The 12,270-nt window shown below is 37.1% G+C and overlaps 1 protein-coding gene across 4 annotated transcripts in view; it reads left to right on the top strand.

Annotated features, from left to right (window-relative positions):
- The window catches only part of MAP3K2 (mitogen-activated protein kinase kinase kinase 2), a 53,259-nt gene that overhangs the window by 23,936 nt on the left and 17,053 nt on the right, over positions 1-12,270 (top strand). For all 4 annotated transcript variants that reach the window (XM_039555530.1, XM_039555529.1, XM_010406976.3 and 1 more), the window contains exons 5-10: positions 1,895-1,994; positions 3,791-3,904; positions 4,536-4,635; positions 5,523-5,653; positions 7,566-7,645; positions 9,540-9,607. In XM_039555530.1, coding sequence (XP_039411464.1) covers positions 1,895-1,994; positions 3,791-3,904; positions 4,536-4,635; positions 5,523-5,653; positions 7,566-7,645; positions 9,540-9,607 — 593 coding nt within the window. The remainder of the gene's footprint in view (positions 1-1,894; positions 1,995-3,790; positions 3,905-4,535; positions 4,636-5,522; positions 5,654-7,565; positions 7,646-9,539; positions 9,608-12,270) is intronic.

The raw sequence follows: 12,270 nt of genomic DNA, 5'->3' as shown, positions 1-12,270 counted from the left end.
GAAGAACTGGTTTGTTGACAATTTGTTTTGCCTGTCTCTCTCTGAAAGTACAAAATTTCATTCTACCTACAGAGAAATTATTATAGAATAAGGTCTTTGAAAATACTTACAGAAAAAGGAAATAATATCCTGGGCATGCTATTCTTAATAGAAATAATAAATTCCTTAAATAAAATAGGCTTCAAATAAAACCTTTAATAGTTCTGGGCAGCCCTTAGTGTGACAGGCAGTAGTTGAGTGTGTATCCATGCTGATTATAGGATGTGCTCTCTGTTCACATGGAGCAGTGAAAGAGCAGTGTTCCCTAGGTATCAACATTCTTCAGCTTCTTCCTATCACTCCTCCGAACATCACATGTAAAAGTGCATCAGTAATGGCTGAGTGCTCTAAGTAATTTGGAGGGAATAAGTCTTTTTGAAGGCTTTGAAAATTGAGGTCTCTTCTACCTAACAATTTCTTGTGAAATAAGAGGAAGTATGAATTTAAAACAGAGAAATGTTTACTTGCTGCCAGTCTGCATAGACAGTACTTTTGCAGTTCATCATATTTCACTTTCACAGTGGACTAAGTTAATCAATTCATTATTAATACAAGCATAAAGTAAGTGTGTGAAAAAATACCTTTCCCAAGTTTTTAAGCTCATGAGCCTAGCTCTGTTATGAGCTGTCCCAAGTGACTTTAGCCTGCTTGCCCAGGGGTACGGGGCAGCCTAGGCTCATTGCTCAGCATGTGTTGTAATACTTCTGTTTGCCTGAGCATGTAGCTCTGAAGATCAAGTAAAGAAATGATGCAAGAAAAAAAAGTTACGCAATGGCTTAACTAGTTTTTAAAATGGGAAGTGGAAAAGAGAAGTGATTCTAGACTTGCCTTTAGTGGTGAATGTGGCACTTTGTTCCAAGGAGTGTGATGGGTAGAATTGCAGGCTTGCTGCCCAGATTGTTAACTACAGTGAGAATTGGTGTTGGTTGGTTTTTTGGGGGCTTTGTTTGTTGTTTGCTTGTTTAGGGTATTTTTTAAAAGATTTTTTAACAAATATTTTTAATTGGAAGTGGTCTGGCTTTCTAGCCTCATTTCAGTGAGAAAAGTTGTCCCCCAAACCAGTGTACTACTAACTGAACTACACATGAAAAAGACAGGTCCCCTTTGCTAACTTTTCTACTTCACAGAATTTGAGTGCTCTTTCTTTTTGAATGTGAATTCAATGTACCTTAATAGCTTAGTCACTATTTAAAGCTCTTTTTTGTTTAATGCTCTAGTATCTCAAAAAAGACAACGGTTTTCTATAGGAAAAAGGTTAGTTTTAGGCAGTTTGGGCTAATCGGTTTGATGGGACATTGAGTTAATAGAAAATCTAAGTTGTTGACCTACAACTGCACCATTCTTTCAGGAGCACACTTGAAGCACAGTTAGTGATGGACTGGGCAGTTTGAGTGTGTAGTTCATTATGGTAAAGATGGTGACATTTAGTTACCTTCCTCAGGTAAGATAGTCTTTTGGATTTCCAAAAAATGGGGACTACAGGAGTAATTCCTTTCTGATGCTTATGCTTGTCAGCCTGTGGTACTCCGTATTAGTTTTCTCAAGTGGAAAAATGTAGAAATTTCTAAGAATTCCCCTCTGAAACTGAGTCTTGCAAAACCTTAAGCATGCCATATGGAAGCAAGTAAAATAGTCATAATGAAATCTAATTCTGTGTCTGATTATCCCTTTTAGCTTTTTCACTGCTTTTCTTTCTTTTTTGAATGTCTCAGAATATGGAGCACAGGGAATAAAGTATAGCCTCTTACAGTCTTTTTAGTAATAAATTTAGTTCTGAGATAGTTCTTAAGTAATGAGTTGCCAGATTTTCATAAGTAGTGGACAGAAATTCTTTATAACTTAAATTGTGTTTCAGGATCCTGCAATTACCGAGGCCTGTTAAACTTGAAGATCTTGCAGCTAAAGCTAAAGTTGCTTTTGGACAGACTATGGATTTACATTACAGCAATAATGAGGTAATGTTCTGTGTCCTCTAAATTCTTGCCTTGGACATTGATCATTTTAAGGCTGAAATTTGCTCTTGTAAGTAGTGGGAACCACTTCTGTGACAAAACTTACTCCTGTGAAAAAACCCCAGATTTCTAGTATGTGTGTGCGTTTTTTCTCAAAGTCTTGTCCAAAGTCAGATAGGCAGGACATGCATGAAATGTTTAATGAGTAGTGTTATATCATAATGAAGTCTCCGACTTGTTTAGAAATGGGTAAATTGTCTTCCTGATCTGCCACAGCTCTGTTGTGTGTCTTTGGAAAAGTCTTCACCTCCTTGAGCTTTGTCATGTTTGTCAATTTGAAATAGCATTTATCCTTTCTTGTAAATCCTTTTCTTCAAGGATTAATCTTGCTAGGTAGCTGCTAGAATGCTGCATTTAGTTAATGTGTGGATTGGACAACTAGGCTTAACTGTTGCTCCTCTTAAAGTGGCTGGTTCCCAAAGATTTCTTGGTAACAGGGCCAGCCCTGTCCAGCCACTTATGCCCGATTAGTATTACTTCTGGCTTTCCTTTAGAAGTAGGCATGGAATTACTAATAGCAACCGTATTTACAGATGCAGGATCCATTCATAGGGGTTACATCTGTCTTTTGTCTTGAGTCAGCAAAGTGCATGAAGGATTATTCATGTGCTTGGTTATGCACAATGCAACTGCTGTATGTATTCTGCATCTTTGCAGAAGAAAATGCCAGTGATTGCTGTTTGTTGGTTACTCACTGCGTTACCAGGCACTTCTGTGAAACTGATCCTCAAAACGAAGAATTCCAACAGAAGGCTTTTGGAGATTAGGATGGCCAGAAGAAATAGCACTTCATAATGTTTTAGCCTCAGCTCCTTCCACTGGTAGATTTTTAGGCATTTGAGTAGGTTTTCTGCTTCTTAACTTCTGCACTAGCCGGCAAATCATCCCATCACCTTTGAGAAATGGGATGGTAAAAATGTATCACTGGCATTAAAAGTGCAATTTAACAAATAAGCACACTCTTCATTTTATCAAGATCTTCCTCCTCATTCCAACTCTTTTTGTATAAAAGTCCTGTATTTTGACTGATGTTTCATTGAAGCATCATTGACTGAGGCTGTTTACAAGTAGAATAGGTTTTAAAATCTGTATTCTGCTGTTCCTTTGTTGCAAGCGGAAGCTATAATTTACACTCCTGAAACACAAGTCCAGTTTAAATTGTAACAGAATTCAGATCTCAGCTGCACATTAATGGCATAGTTTTCTGTTCTAAAGATACGTGTATGCCAAATTAATTCTAATTAATTAGATCCAAGTAAGATTCTAGTGAGGACTATAGTTGTTGCATGTGGATCCTTAACAAATTCTGGTTTTCAATGGAGAAATTCTGTTAGTGATGCAATTTTAAACAAGTATAGTTGTAATAGTTGGGATACAAAAATGTGCTTTATGCTCTATAAAATAGGACTTTTATTTATCTTACAGACTTGTGTTAATTTAGGCATTGACTGAATCGTACCCATTTTGCTGAAACTTTTGGATATTTAGTTCTATATATGCAAAATGGTTGCTTCTTGTGAGGACTTGTTCCACCATGCTGTCCTTAGTAAAGGCATCTGAAGGAAGTGTTGAGATTGAACTACAGACTTTTAATACTTGAGGGGATCATTTAATAAAGTTTATTTTCAAGTTGTTTGGTATGAAAGAAGAGATTCTGTTTGTTTACTCTGCACTTGACTTCCTCATTTCTTTCTCGTGTCCTGTTTAAGACTTTTTTCTCCCTGCCCCTCTTTTTGTAGCTTGTAATTCCATTAACCACACAGGATGACCTGGACAAAGCTGTTGAACTACTTGACCGTAGTGTACATATGAAAAGTCTCAAGATACTGCTTGTAATACATGGAAATACACAGGTATGAGTTGACGTGCTAAATATCTTTTTCCTCAGTTTTCAAAACAAAGTACAATTTGTATCTTTTCTTAAGATGGCATTTTTCCAATTGAATGTAATACTGATTGCTTCTTCATTTCACTTTAAGCATCTATTAGCATTTTGTACTGACTCAGTTTTAACTCTTTCCTAGATCCTGTTCCTGTCTTTTTGTTTGCCTTCCCTACAGTGGTAGAAAAGTGTGCCTTAGTAGAATGATTTTTAAAAAAGCATATAGAATTTAAGTAGTGGTAGTTACTTGAAACTGGTCTTTTAAGTCATAGGTTGGTGACACTTCTTTGTGGGAAGTTCAGTGTTTGTTGTAGCAAAGACTAGTGGTCTATAGACTAAATGCTGAGGTACTTTGGTATTATCTAACAAATCATGGCATTGATATTCATAGGATTTGTATACTGGTGCATATTGAAAATAAATTTTAAAAGAGTACAAATGAGTTACTAAAATAGATAAATTGTGATGTAAATCAGCAAGCTGCTTTTTTGACTGCTTGAAAAACAGAATGTACCGCACAAAGCATATAAAATTTACAAAGTACTTTCATTGTCCAGAAGGTAAAGTGGTAACTGCAGGTTGTAATACTTTTGCCTTTTCAGTCACCCAGCGTAAATAACGTGGAACCCTTGCCCTCACTGGAAGATTTAGATAATACGGTGTTTGGTGTGACAGACAGAAAAAGGCGACTGTCTGTAATAGGTAAGCTGCACATTTCAATAGCTTTAGTTGTAAAAACATCTTTTATAGCATTCTCTTCAAGAGAATTTTGCTCTCAACACAGAATGCCTCTTCTACTCATCAATGACTCTAGTACAGAATTTGCACTTGGGGGAGGGGATTTTGAATATTGAGACAAGTGTTTTAAATATATATAATACAGAAAATTATCAGAAAAACCCCACAAGTAAATAAGAGTATTTAGAGTTATTTCAGGGTATTTTCAGATACTGGAATGAGCTACTGAAAAATCTGCTTATATGGCAGTGTGTTTCCTTGCTCAGTTTAGGACCCCCATATTTTTTCATGTGTGAGCATTTGTTTAAGATACTGATTTTGGGATTGATAGAACCTTTTTGCTTATTCATGTTTTAAAGTTGGTGTGATGTTAACTTCCAAATCTAATTATGAAACTAGAGAGCTTAATGAATAATTTTCCAGGCAATTTAACTTACTATGCATTTATTATGAATGTATGTATTTATGTTCTTACAGACTTAATATTCGACAAAGAAAAACTGAAATTCTCAAGAGCTGGAAAGGATTAGTTGACATGGGTGGAAGGGTTTCAATTTTGATTTTGTTCAAAAGAAGGAATTTAGCCAGCTAGATGTGTGGGCAAATTATATTTCTGTTCCTGTATAATGAAAATTCTCTTTAATGTCATTGAGGCAACTCTGCCCCAAAGTTCGTAATTTCTCAATTGCAGATTTTAAATGCTATACTTAAGTCTTGTATTGCACAGGCATTTGGGGAATTCCTAAAGCCATAAGGGATCCAGGTAGGCTCAGTGCCTGTGAAGCATTTGAATAAAGCCCTTGAATTCTGGGTTAGTGGAGAGACTCTGACTGGCCCTTTTCTTTCAAAAGGTTCTAATACTCGTGATAGGAGTTCACCGCCCCCAGGATACATTCCAGATGAGCTGCATCAGGTGGCTCGAAATGGGTCCTTCACCAGTATCAACAGTGAGGGTGAATTCATTCCAGAAAGCATGGATCAGGTACATCTGTGATTATTGAAATTAAAGTTTTTGTTGATTTATGAAATACTGCTGTTCAAGAAGGATATGGAATTATTAGAAAGAACAGCAAAAAAATTTGTGATAACTCCTGAAAACTTGATTGATGACATAAGGTTGAAATAATTGTGCTGTTTAGTCTTGCAGAACTTGGTTGGGTTTTTTTATGTCTCTTCCATTTCTTAAATATATTGTTACAAGGAGAAAGACAATATTCTTAACTGCCACAATAGTGGAGTGAGATAGTGCTAGATAGGAATAACTGCAGAGATGTCTACATTAGAAAGCACAAGCCCCTTTATTTTAATGAGAATGATATGTAAGCTAGACCAGCTTTACAGCTTTTCCAGGTAATTAAAAGGAGATATAAGAAAGAGTTTGGATCTGTCAGAATTATTTGGACTCAGTTGATATTTCAGAGTTGGACTCAATGATCCTTGTGGGTTCCTTTCCAACTCAGAATATTCTGTAATTCTGTGTGAGGAAAAAAAATCCTGCTCTCTGAATGTAAAAATTGCCCTTCAAAACAGCAGGAAAAGAAGCAGGAATGTAACTGCTCACAGAATTGGTAATGGAGAAAGAGATGTTTCAAGGAGGAAGGAAAAATAATGCTGCATACCGAAATCTCTTCAAGTTGTTGTTGACATTGGCAGTGTATTTACTAATGGCAAGAGGCAACAGTTTTTATGAGCTGACTAAATGAGAGACAGATGATAAAGTAAAAATAAAGGCAAAGGGACAGTGCAATTTGTTGCACAATTTTAATGGCCGAGCTGAGAATAGTGGCTGAATCTCCTGCTTTCCAGACCAGGGCTATTCATTATCATAGCTATGTGGTCAAATCCAGCCCAGGTTTGGATTCATTCCAGTGAAATAATTACTTTTGGCCTGGGCAAAGTAATTTCTGGTCACTGACTGGTCAGACAGACAGATGATCCCTGAAGCCTGGGATGTCCATTCACTCCTAAGTATTCCAGAAATGTATATATAACCTGTTGTGTATGCATAGCTGTGTGAGCTGTCAGCAGGTTTAAATTAATGAATTTTACTTTCATAGGAAGCCAGGTTAGTTCAACCTAAGCAGCCTCAAGGGCCAATTTGAGGGAATGAGAACTCACAAATTCTGTTTGCTCCCTTCCCCCTACATTGCCACATCACCTTGGCAAGTGTTGGCCATGCTGCCTTCATCTGTCACAGCCTGCCCGACAAAGACAAGAAGGGAATTTGGGAGTGGAGGGTTTTGCTCTGCTCTGCTGTTGATCAGCCTGAGCACAGCTATTTGCACTCTGACAGCAGACCCCACACTTTCTGTAGGAGATGGCGGGGGCTTGGGTAAAACCCATGGGCTGCCAGTTGGGCCATAGTACATTGGGTTAGAGAGGTAATCAGTGTGGCTCCAGATGGGCTTTCTTCCCTTTCTTCCCTTGTTTAGACACACTGTTCAGCATGAGACAAGAGTTATAAAAATGCTGAGCCTGTGATAAATGTTTTTCTCCCCAATACAGAGTTCATGAAAGTGTTTGAGTTTGCAGAGTGCGAACTCACTTTTGGGACACAATTTCTTTAATAAGTCCTTGACTGGTGTATGGCAAAGTATGTGCCAAGGACCTTTAAGATGCAGCACAGACCATAAAAATTGGAGGCATAACTGCTTAATTTACAGCAAAAGACTGGTGTCCAATTCATAGAAAATAATAGATGTTATATAATATACCAAAACATTCATTTTAGGAAGGCAACAGATAAGCTTCCCACTCTGTTTTTACCAGTCCTTATCTGATTTGGATTTGTTTCTTATTAGCTGTTTAATAACAAAACTCTTTAACTATTTAGAAAAAAAATTGAAAAAAAACCCCTTGAACTTGTTGGTCTTCCTTTGTTTTTTATTTATTAGATGCTGGACCCATTGTCTTTGAGCAGTCCTGAAAACTCTGGCTCGGGAAGCTGCCCCTCACTTGACAGCCCGTTAGATGGGTAAAAATTATTTATATTCATTATTTCATTATTTATCTTTATTAGATTGCATAATGTCTCAGCTGTAAAATACAACTTCTCTCCAGTGACAGTACTTCTTCCAGAAATTCCTTTGTAAGTTATAGCATGTTTATAAAAGCTTATTGAAACTTAATTGCTTACTAATACATGGAAAATACTGCAGATTTCTTTTTTAAAAAAAATAATTGGTATTTAAACTGCAAAAATTTAGACTTAAGGTCCGGCAAGAAATATACTGAAGGTTTTTACTACATGTTGCTAGGTCTTACATATGTGTGGTGTATATTCCCTGGCAGAGAGCCACTCCATTAAATTTACAGTTCTTAGGCACTGCCATATTAAGTAGGCTTTCCTTTGCTAAAGCAGGGGGTACCCAATTCCAGAAGGAGGGTAGAATCATTTAAAGGCTTCAACAGGCAATGACGTCCTTTCCTTTGCAATTACTCTCTGTTCCTCTCCCCTTGTTCCTATTGCAAACTTTCAACTTACTTTTCTTTGTTAAAGCCCACCAGTCAGCAAGAGGCAGTGTGTGTTGTGGGGGGTCTTTTTGGATTGACCTCTGAGGAGACTCCTGTGTTTTGAGGGGGTCACTGTCAAGCCAAGCCAAGCAGAACATATTCGTGTTTGATTTATGGTAGTCAGGCAAATAACCTTGGGTTTAATGTGCAGATTTGCTCTTTGTTTATTTCAAACTGCGAAACAACACTGCTAATTAAATATTTATTTAATTCGTGGAAAGGTAAAAAGTTGGAGGTCACTGCCTGTGGCAATTAATCAGAGCTGTATTATTCAGTACTACCATTTCATTTGAGAATATGTGGTTTGAGGACACAAATATGTTTGGTCTAACAAATACAGTTTTGAGTTAAATAGTTAGTGTGCATTTCACAAGCAAGAAGACAATAGACATGAAAAGTATTTTGTGGTTGTAGTGTGATAGGTTATACATGCAGTGTTTAATGTAGCTCCACAGAAAAGAAATTTTACCCAATTGCCAAATTTAGGTTTTTTTGTGGGGTAGGGGTGAGTGGAAGAAGGGGAAAGAAAGCAAACTTAATGCAACTCATATTTCTTCTTCAAAACTTCTTTTGGTTGTTTTTATTTACTTAATTTGTCACCTCTACTTAGTTTGTTTTCCTTTTTTTTTTTTTTTTTTTTTCCATTTAAATATTTCCTACAAAGATGTAGGTTTTGTGTCTCCATTTAGCTTCTGTTACCCGTTAGAGAAATTCTTACCAGAAAAAGGAGGACACTGTTTTGGTATGTTTATGGAAATAAACTGTAATCGATTACTCTGACTGGCAATCCCATCCATTCCTTTTGGTGGCTGGGACTTACATACCAACTGTAGGTAAGAAACAATGTGATCATGTAAGAACCAAGAAACTCTTCATCATTCTATAACTCAATAAAATCACTCTCTTAATCCTATGACTTTCATGGAGAGAAGAGGAAATATTTTTCCTCATTAAAAGGTTCTACATTTCTTTGGTTAAATTTCCTCAAGAGTTTTTGTAGGCTGTATAACAGATTTTGCCAGTCTGTAAACCTTCGTGTTTTGCCATAAAGGTGTTAAACATTACAGTGTTCCTTTGTGGCCGTACTTGTGATAATTCATGTTTTTACTAATATCATTGCTCATTAACAGAGTCTGTTGCTTTCTTACTACATTAAGCTCAACAAGCAAGCTTTTCCATTGTTACTGATCTTCAATTGTTATAGATACCTACTAGAATTGAGTTCTACGTTTGTAAACTGGTGCAGCAACCTGTATAGCAGTGGCTTTTCATCAGTAAGAGGACAGTAAGATTAAATGTTTTAAATATTAGATTAACAGTATGTATTTAGATGCTGTATGTTTTTACACTTCCAGGGACAACTATCCCAAGTCTCGGATGCCAAGAGCACAGAGCTATCCAGATAATCATCAGGAATTCTCAGGTAGGCAAAAATCACTGGAGACACACTAGATTTCCGGAACTGCTCCTCTTGCAAATAATAAGGCTTAGAAGGGATGTTCACATTGAGAAGTATTGTATCACACAAACAATATGGTAGAAGAAAGCAAAGCAACACCAAATACACACAGTAAAAGGTACCATGGAAATAAAAGAAATTCCAAATGTTTTCTTCCAGGCTATCGTGTGTGACAGCACTCTTAGTGTGCATAGTGTAACTGCCTCTGTAAAAAGAGCAAATGTTGCAGTGCATAGGGGCATGCAACACTTAGTTAAACTGGGCTGTAATATCCGGCTCTAAGTTGGTGTATAGCCATAGTTAATTGTTTTCATTTGGAGGTGGTGTGGTTTAACCCCAGTAGGCAGCTAAGCTCCACACAGCTGCTCGCTCACTCCCCCACATGAGACTGGGGAGAGAATCCAAGGGGAAAAGTAAGAAATCTCCTGAGTTAAAATAAAGGCAGTTTAATAGTACAGCAAAAGCTGCACACACAAAACAATCACCACTTCCCATCAGCAGGCAGGTGTTCAGCCATTTCCACTAAAGCAGGGCTTCATCACTCCCAGTGGTTACCTTGGAGAGCAAAATGCCATCACTACAAATGTCCTCCCTTCCTCTGTCTTTCTCCCAGCTTTTGTTGAAGAGCACAACCTCAGATAGTATGGGAGATCCCTTGGGTCAGTTGGGGCCAGCTGTCTCAGGTGTGTTCCTTCCCAACTTCTTGTGTCTCCCAGCCCACTCTACCAGCTGGCTGGGCAGTGTGTGAAGCAAAAAAAAGCCTTGATTCTGTGTAAATGTGCTTCAGCAATAACTAAAATATCCCTATGTTAGTAACAGCATTTTGGCCACAGATACAAACTGTAGCACCACATGACCACTACGAAGGAAATTAACTCTATCCCAGCCAAAACCAGTACATGGAGCCTTTGTTTTCTTCTGTGTGAAATAAGGATCACATTGAAATGCTCATGGCTTCTGTAATTGAAAGCACTGCAAAGTGAAAGGATGGAGAACTGGGGGCTGTGCCTATAAATTAATCATCACCACTAATGTTTTTTTCATGCAATACCCTGGCTTGAATCCAAGTTGTTGTGCAGGGTTCAGGCTGCGAAGTGCAGAGGGTAACCTTGAAAGGGCTCTGAAGTGTCTTCTCACAGTCATGTCTCACTACAAAACTTTGCTGTTGAACAATAATTAGCTTCCAGAAAATCAAAAGGGTTTTGTTTCTTTGGTTTATTGCATACTTTGAGGCTTCTTTTTATTTTGATTTTGAAGCTTTATCCAGATAAATGTCTGAGGGTGAGGTTTTTCTTTTTTAGAATTCTAGAGTGCTTAACAGATTGCACCACTTTTAAATGAAAACTATGTGTAAGAAGCATATAGGTGGCAGAGATAAGTACCAAAAGAGTTGGAAGTGTCAGAAATTAGTTTGCCTTTTGTATAATCCTAATCTAGTTTATTTGTGTTCATTACAGTTACTTTTCTAATAAGATCGTTTTACAATATTTTTTAACGGGGGCTTGTTGGGTTTTTTTCTCATGGGATATTCTGGTGTCCCAGTTAACAGTGGGATACACAGCAATCATTAATTCCATATTCAATATTTCTTCTCATGATTTGATGTGTAACAGAAGCAGAAAAAAAGTCCATCTGGCCCAGTCTTTCCTCCTGCCACAACCAGTACTTGGCTTCTATAGAAGGGTGTGTAATGTTCCTCTTTCAGAATATATTCCTAGTCACGTATTGCTCAAGGGTTCTGCAAATGCAAGATGTTCTTCTATGATTTGATGGATTTTTTCCTTCTACAAATTTTTCTTGTCCCTATTTCAACTTGTATAAACTTTCTCAGCATCAACTGTAGGTTGCAACACAAAGTTGTGCAGTTTATTGTGTTTTATGAAGAAGTATGTGTTTTGTGATTTTTTTTTTTAAGGCTTTTTTTGTTGTTGTTATAGTTTTTCAGTTGGATTTGTTTGGTTTGGTTTGGGTTTTTTATGGACCTCTGTGTGTGCCTTTGACCTGTTGCTTTTCTAGTATATAGAGGCCTACATTCCTTATGGAGAAGCAATTTTGTATCTTTGATCATCTCTGTACTTTTAAATATTTTCCAGTTTTACTAAGTCCTTTGGTATGGTCTAGACCAAAACTTTGTTCAGTGTATCTTACAGGATTTAATTTTCTTCTCAGATAATAAAGAGTTCAGGTGCTGCTTTTTTGGAAGTCTCTATCACAACCCTTTACTGAAGCCTACACTGAATTTCATCTGCAACTTTAATATCCAGTCACACAGACTCTTAAAGGCCTTCTCTAATTCTTCTGTTGGCTTTATTTTGCAGAGTGATTTTGTCACCTCACTGTTCCTTGTTCTATACTGAGAATTCATGGATAATTAAACTGCATGAGTTTTAGCCCAGATTCCTGTGGAACTGTTGACTGTTTCCTCCCTTATGTACTTATCTTCTAGCCAGTTATTTATGCATGAGGGACTTTCTCCCTTATCTTATACTTTTCTCCTTCAATAACTTTTGAAAGAGGATCTATTGAATGTTTTTAGTAATTCAAGCTGTGTTGATTCATTCACCAGTTTTTCATATTTATACAACTTTAAATTATATTCTTTGGAATAGTTTCTCCTCTAGAAAGAT

The sequence above is a fragment of the Corvus cornix genome, chromosome 7 (assembly GCF_000738735.6).
Source record: "Corvus cornix cornix isolate S_Up_H32 chromosome 7, ASM73873v5, whole genome shotgun sequence".
NCBI classification, from domain to species: Eukaryota; Metazoa; Chordata; class Aves; order Passeriformes; family Corvidae; genus Corvus; species Corvus cornix.
Note: the sequence above shows the minus strand (reverse complement) of the source record. Positions and strands in the feature narration are given on the sequence as shown.